Source organism: Notolepis coatsorum, assembly GCF_963971535.1.
Source record: "Notolepis coatsorum genome assembly, chromosome: 7".
NCBI classification, from domain to species: domain Eukaryota; kingdom Metazoa; phylum Chordata; class Actinopteri; order Aulopiformes; family Paralepididae; genus Notolepis; species Notolepis coatsorum.
In genome coordinates this window covers 33445953-33453183 of record NC_140171.1, presented here as the reverse complement: position 1 = coordinate 33453183, position 7231 = coordinate 33445953, and the positions used below count along the sequence as shown (strand labels likewise).

Below are 7231 nucleotides of genomic sequence, written 5' to 3'. Positions count from 1 at the left end.
TAGCTCATGTATCTGGCTAAACCTATAGGTTTAAACTTTAAGAGTAATATTGGGAGTGAAATAGGCATGGATGTACAGTAGCCTCGCAAGCCAGAAAAAAAACCTTGCACGATTTCACAAGCATGATTCGTCTGGCCTCCCATTCACATTTCAATTAATGAAACATTCATGTAATAAAATAAAATAAAATCATGCTGCTTTATTTAGAGAGCTTAGGTAAGTAGTCAGTGTCAAAGCTGTAACCCTATTCAACCTACGACAACTTGCCACTATAGGCTACACAATGGGACACGGGTCTGTTGAAGTTGGCAATGCTGTTTGAGGTCCATTATAAGCAACGTAAAACATCTGTAGTGTATAATTCCAAGTATTTGTGGGCATGTTAGACTTTTGGCAATGGGAGTGGGTTTCTTCATTGAGTGCTTATCCTCATCATTAGGGCACAAGTATCTTGCGTTTTATTATTAAAAACAAAAGTAATTGAGGGGATAGCTTAGACCCACGGTGCCAGAGCAAATTAATTGGAAGAGCATTTGATTTAGTGTATGGGGTGTTGTTTCTAAGCAGGAAATGGAGGTGTGGCATTGTCTAAAAGCATAGTCTACTTTACTGAGATGGTATTCAAATTATTACATCATGCTTTTCCAAAGTAGCACTGAAATGAGCATTTATTTTCTTTCCAAAAATGGTTCCACTTCGCCACGTCGGAAGAGAAACAACCACCGTGTACAAACGCTCCCCACAAGGCCACTGTTCAGCAGAGACAAGAGACGTCCTCTCACCTCCTTGTGTCCTGCCCAGGCCACCACGCCCACTGTGTAGCGCCCAGGGAGGCCGTACTTGTGTGTCGCTGCAGTAATCTCAGACTCCGTGGTGTTGACCCGAGACGAAAGATCACCGAAGTCCCAGGAGAGCGTTACCGGGGTAACGGAGGATGAGGCGGTGACCAGCGCAAGCTCGTGGACACTCACTGGCGGGAGGGGCTTCAGAGACACAGAGAAGTCCACTGCAAACACGTCATGGGCCAGAGTCCAGCCACACTCCTGGTACAACCAATGACAGGAGAGAGAGGAGGCTGGTTAGTGACAGCATAATTGACCATATTCACATGGCGGCCATTTTGCTCTCATGTCATGCTCAGGTTGGGTGCCTTTCCACCCTGTTCGTAATGATATGGAAGGGAACCCAACCTGAGAATGACATGAGGCAAAATGGGACAAAATGGCCACCGTGTGAATATGGTAAATTATTATTATAATAACCTTTATTTATAAAGCGTGTTTCAAAACAGCCAATCCAAAAAGATAGACAAACGCATATATTTAGTCAGATTTCTTCTTCATAACTCATAACTGAAAAGGATTAATCGCCCTTTGCTTTCAGCTAAGATAGTGGAACAACTTAAGAGTACCCTGCCTGAGGATCTTTAGGCTTATAGGGGATTAAGGCTATGTTCAGACTGCCAGCCCAAATCCTTTTTTTAGTCCGTGATTTTAGAAAGTCTAGACAGCAAAAAACCACATCAAATGCGATTTTTGCAAATCTAATCCAAACCACATTTGGAGTTGGTTTGAAATGTGATTCCAATCGGATTTCTACAGATGCGTCTCAGTCCAGGCACTCTGGTCACTTACAGTAAATAGGATTTCAACGTGTCTTTTGCGTCACTCACAACGTGAGGAAACAGGCTCTTAGGGTTTAGGGAAGTTATTCAAGCCATATCAGGAAGTTGTTAGGAAGTGTTGGACATAATAGGAAGGTTATCAGGATATCCTGGCTGTATCAACAAGAAAAATAGCTGCTCTTTGGTAAAGAGGTGTTCCCCCGTCTTCATGATGCAATGGTTGGCACAAGTTGCAGTGTTTCCCACACATACATAGATTTATTTGTGGCCAGTCACCATAATATCAAACAAATACAAGATAGATAGATAGATAGATAGATAGATAGATAGATAGATAGATAGATAGATAGATAGATAGATAGATAGATAGATAGATAGATAGATAGATAGATAGATAGATAGATAGATAGATAGATAGATAGATAGATAGATAGATAGATAGATAGATAGATAGATAGATAGATAGATAGATAGATGGATGAGGGTAATAGAGTGGGACAAAGGGTGTGTGGGGGTAACAGAGGAGAATGAGGAAGGAGGAGCAGTGGAAAGGAGGAGATGAAGAGAAGTGGTGAAGGAGGGGAAGAGAAAGGAGGAGAGGGGAGAGGAGGAGAAGAGAGAAGAGGACGTAGAGGTGAGGAGGAGAGGGTAATACAGTGGGACAAGAGGTGTGTGGCGGTAACAGAGGAGAAGGGAGGAGGATCAGGAGGGAAGGAGGAGGGGTGAGAGTGGAGGAGGTGGAGTGAGAGAAAAAGAGATGGAGACGGGGAGATGGAGGGAAGGAAGAGGTGGGTGCAGTACAGGGTGAGGGATGGAGTAGAAAGGAGGCAGAGGTGAGGGAGATAGAGAGGAGGTCATGGTTGGGGAGTGATGAAGGCAGGGGGGAGGTCAGAAAATGAAGGCAGCTTGAGAGTGTGAGAAGGTTCCATTTCATGAAAGCAGCTTGAGAGTGTGAGAAGGTTCCATTTCATGAAGGCAGCTTGAGAGTGTGAGAAGGTTCCATTTCATGAAGGCAGCTTGAGAGTGTGAGAAGGTTGCGTATCATGAAGGCAGCTTGAGAGTGTGAGAAGGTTGCGTATCATGAAGGCAGCTTGAGAGTGTGAGAAGGTTGCGTGTCATGAAGGCAGCTTGAGAGTGTGAGAAGGTTGCGTGTCATGAAGGCAGCTTGAGAGTGTGAGAAGGTTGCGTGTCATGAAGGCAGCTTGAGAGTGTGAGAAGGTTCCACTTCATGAGGCATCTTGAGAGTGTGAGATGGTTGCGTGTGGACGTACCTTCATGACGTGGGGGTTAGGGTTAGATGGTTGCGTGTGGACGTACCTTCATGACGTGGGGGTTAGGGTTAGAAGGTTGCGTGTGGACGTACCTTCATGACGTGGGGGTTAGGGTTAGAAGGTTGCGTGTGGACGTACCTTCATGACGTGGGGGTTAGGGTTAGGGTTAGATGGTTGCGTGTGGACGTACCTTCATGACGTGGGGGTTAGGGTTATGGTTAGATGGTTGCGCGTGGACGTACCTTCATGACGTGGGGATTGGTGCAGGCGGCGGAGCACTGGGACTCGCTGATGAAGTTGGGCTCTGAGTTCGTGCTACAGAGGCACTCCCGCCTCGCTCCCAAACCCCCGTAGCGATGAGAGGCGGCAAAACAGACGCTGTTGCACTGCTCCCGCGAGAAATTCCCCGGGGTGGAGGAGGAGAAGATAACCAGCTCACTCCTCCCGCCTCCTCCGCTGCTGCTGTCCTCCAGACAAGCTGCATAGTTCAGACCTAGAGGAGAGGAGAGGAGAGAAGGGAGGGAGGGAGGGAGGGAGGGAGGGAGGGAGGGAGGGAGAGAGGGAGGGAGGGAGGGAGAGGAGAGGAGAGGAGAGGAGAGGAGAGGAGAGGAGAGGAGAGGAGAGGAGAGGAGGAGAGGAGAGGAGAGGAGAGGAGAGGAGAGGAGAGGAGAGGAGAGGAGAGGAGAGGAGAGGAGAGGAGAGGAGGAGAGGAGAGGAGAGAGGGGGGGAGAGGAGAGGAGGGAGGGAGGGAGGGAGGGAGGGAGGGAGGGAGGGAGGGAGGGAGGGAGGGAGAGGAGAGGAGAGGAGAGGAGAGGAGAGGAGAGGAGAGGAGAGGAGAGGAGAGGAGAGAGGGAGGGGAGAGAGGGGGGGAGAGGAGAGGAGAGAAGGAGGGGAGAGGAGGAAATGGATGGAGGGAGGGAATGAGGAATTTAATTTGGATGTAAACAGACAGACATCCCAGTCGAAACTCTAGAGAACTTTCAATACTTAGATAAAGTTCCTGAAAAATGTAGTTCCTCTGTGAATGTTGATTATGTTTTTAAGAAATGTATGCGACGTCTTTATCTGCGTAGACGATTTAAAAGCTTTGGAGTAGGCCAACATGTCGTAGATGTAGTTTATACATCTTTCATTGAAAGTGTGCTGTCCCTTGATATTACTATATCTTAACAGTAAATGCAGGAGCAAACTGGCGAGGATGGTCAATGTAGCCAGTAAAGGAATCGGAAAACCAGAGAGACCACTCTCTGGGACCAGATGACAAGGAAGAAGGACTCTGTGATTGTGATCTCCAAGATTGTGTGGCTAGAATTTGGCAGGCGCTACAGGATGCCATTGGCAACAAAAAACATATACAAGAAGTAATTCACTCCACATGCAGTAAGCCTGCTCAATTTGCCTTTCGCATTGTCTATGTCCTTGTGATGTGCTGTGTCGATGTGAATGATCTACAATTTCCTACCTTGTGTGGACAATAAAGTTGTATTGTATTGTATTATGTCCTCTCTGATCCTCAATCCATTTATGCTTTGCACTCTGCACAACACTCTACTATTCGGCTTGCCATGCGCCGGTTATTAGATTATAGTTAAATGGTGACTCAAGTAAACATGCTTTAGTATTTCACTGGATCATGTCATCAACACGGGACAATTATAGCTCTTTACAGTAGGGTTTGTGTGCACACCAAAATGCTTATTGATTCTATTTACTGTATGAAATGTATGGAGTTTTCAGCTCTTTTCCTGTTGTTAAGAAGTGACGAGAGAAGCCTCTCTTTCAAGTGGTACTTCATTTTCTAGTAGTGCACTGAGGTAAATCTAGAGGTAAATCCAGGAGGCTTTAGAGAGCAGTTCCCCCGGGTGTTGGCTGGCTGGGTGCAAGCAGGGTGCTCACAGTGCAGGCTCTTACTTTCTTTTCAAAATATATCCCCAAAACACACAGCATATACCAGGCGCAGTTCATGCTACACTTCTTTTGAAAATCTGCCTGCTAATGTTGAAGCGTTGTTCAGTAAACAAATCTATGGGATTATGAGAAGCGGTGTGTGATGTTTTCCTAATCTCAATAAAACATGCTGTAATGCTCAGTTCAGTCATTCAGTTTTCAAATGTTTTCCCTTGGACACCATGTCATCAAACTAGTTTTCCTTGTGACCAAGAAAGAATATGCATGATATTGTGCTGACAAAGTGAATGTTTTTCTTCAGCTTTCAACATGACCCACTTTCCCTGAACATGGACAGCTTTGTGACCCAAATACGTTTTTGGAAAACACATATATTTATTACATACCGCAGGTGAGAAGGCTGACGTTGAGCAGGGGCTGGTGGCGCAGGTCAGGGGGATGGTGGCAGAGCATGGCATCGGGGTGTCGAATCCTGTCCTGCAGCCAGCTGACCAGCTGGAACAACTTACAGTCACAGTCATAGGGGTTACTGCTCAGATCACTGCAGGGTAGAGGAAGAGGGGAGGGGAAGAGGGGAGGGGAGAAGATAAATGGTTAATGGTAAATGGCTGCATTTATATAGCGCTTTTATCCAAAGCGCTTTACAATTTTTACCCATTCACACACTGACGGCGGAGGCAACCATGCAAGGTGCCGACCTGCTCATCAGGAGCAATTGGGGGTTCAAGGACACTTCGACACACTGCCCGGGAGGAGTGTGAATCGAACCGGGAACCTCCGGATTACCAGATGACTGCTCTACCTCCCGAGCCACCGTCGCCCTCCAGAAGAGGAGAAAGGAGCAGGGGGAAGGAGAAGAGGAAGAGAATAGGTGAAGGAGGGGAAGAGAGAGGAGAGAGGAGAGGAGAGAAGAGGACGTGGAGGTGAGGAGGAGAGGGTAATACAGTGGGACAAGAGGTGTGCGGGGGTAACTGAGGAGAAGGGAGGAGGAGCAGGAGAGAAGGAGGAGGGGCGAGAGAGGAAGAGATGGAGACGGGGGGATGGAGGGAGGAATGCAGTACAGGGTGAGGGATGGAGGAGAAAGGAGGAGAGGGAGACAGCGATGAGGTGTGAAGGGGGGATGAAGCGGAAAGGGGTCGTGGTTGGGGAGTGAGGAAGGGAGGGGGAGGGAGGGAGGAAGGAACAAGGGAGAGGAGGGAGGAAAGGGCACAGGAGAGAGCAGAGGTGAGGAGGACAAGATGGAGGGTTGAAGTAGAGAAAAGGAGGAGGGGAGAGAGAGGAAGGGTTGAGGGAGGGAGGGAGGGAGGAAGGGAGGAGCGAAGTGAGAAGAGGAGGAACGTAGAGGTGGAGAAAGAGTGAGAAATGGAGGAAAGAGAACATAAACATGAAAGGCGAGGAAGAGGTTGAGGGAGAAAGGAGGATGAGGAAGATGAAAGGAATGAAGCGAAGGATGAACAGGGGAACGGAGAGGGAAGGAACGATAAATGACAATGAGATTTCATACGGTTGGTTTCTTCTCTGTCTCTTTCGATCTGCTCGATTTCGCTTCACTCAATTACAGACTGCACTCAGTCCAAAGCTTGAGCTGCATCAGACGCCCCAGAGAAGAGTAATTACTACTCACTACTCCTACTGCAACCTGAAATAGACCTTAATCTGCTGTGTAGGCGAGCAAGATGGTAGCGTCCTTGTTTGCTTTATTGTGTGCGAGTGTGTGTTTAAGTGTGTGGTTGTACCGTTATACATAGAATGTGCGTATAGGGTGTGTGTGTTGTGTGTGTGTGTGTGTGTGTGTGTGTGTGTGTGTGTGTGTGTGTGTGTGTGTGTGTGTGTGTGTGTGTGTGTGTGTGAGTGTGTGTGCCTGGTTGTGGGGACCAAAAACTAGATTTTTTTGTGGGGACATTGGGTGTGTGTGTGTGTATGTGTGTGTGTAAACAAGATCTACTGAGAAAACCGTTATTATGAATAAATTAGTCATTCAGATATTTTATAATGTGTGTGGGAGACTGAATCATGAGCGGTGTTGGGACAAACGCGTTACAAAGTAACGCGTTACAGTAACGCCGTTACTTTTGGCGGTAACTAGTACTCTAACGCATTACTTTTGAAATTCAGTAACGCTGTTACCGTTACTGAATGGTTCTTTACTGCGTTATTTTTATGTAGATTGATAGCGAGCGGTAGTGATCCAGCGCAGTCCTCCTGACTCCTGTCTGTGTGTCACTCACCTGTGGGACACGCTGTGCTGTGGGCGTGTTTTGTTTACTATAGACTTGACTGTCATGGCAGCCCCCACTACTCGCGTTTGTACACATGCATATTATCACTATTTCTCTTTTGTCGAGCACAAAGAAAAGAACGCTTTAGTTAAATGTCATTTGTGTTTTGGCTCAAAGATACTATCTACTGCCCATGCTTCAACGAAGCT

At 47.2% G+C, this 7231-nt stretch overlaps 1 protein-coding gene across 1 annotated transcript in view; it reads right to left on the bottom strand.

Moving 5' to 3' along the window:
* pkd1a (polycystic kidney disease 1a) overlaps window positions 1-7231 on the bottom strand; it is a 228555-nt gene that overhangs the window by 157347 nt on the left and 63977 nt on the right. Inside the window, 3 exon segments of the mRNA XM_084318240.1 lie at window positions 783-1043; window positions 3138-3388; window positions 5190-5344. Coding sequence (XP_084174366.1) covers window positions 783-1043; window positions 3138-3388; window positions 5190-5344 — 667 coding nt within the window.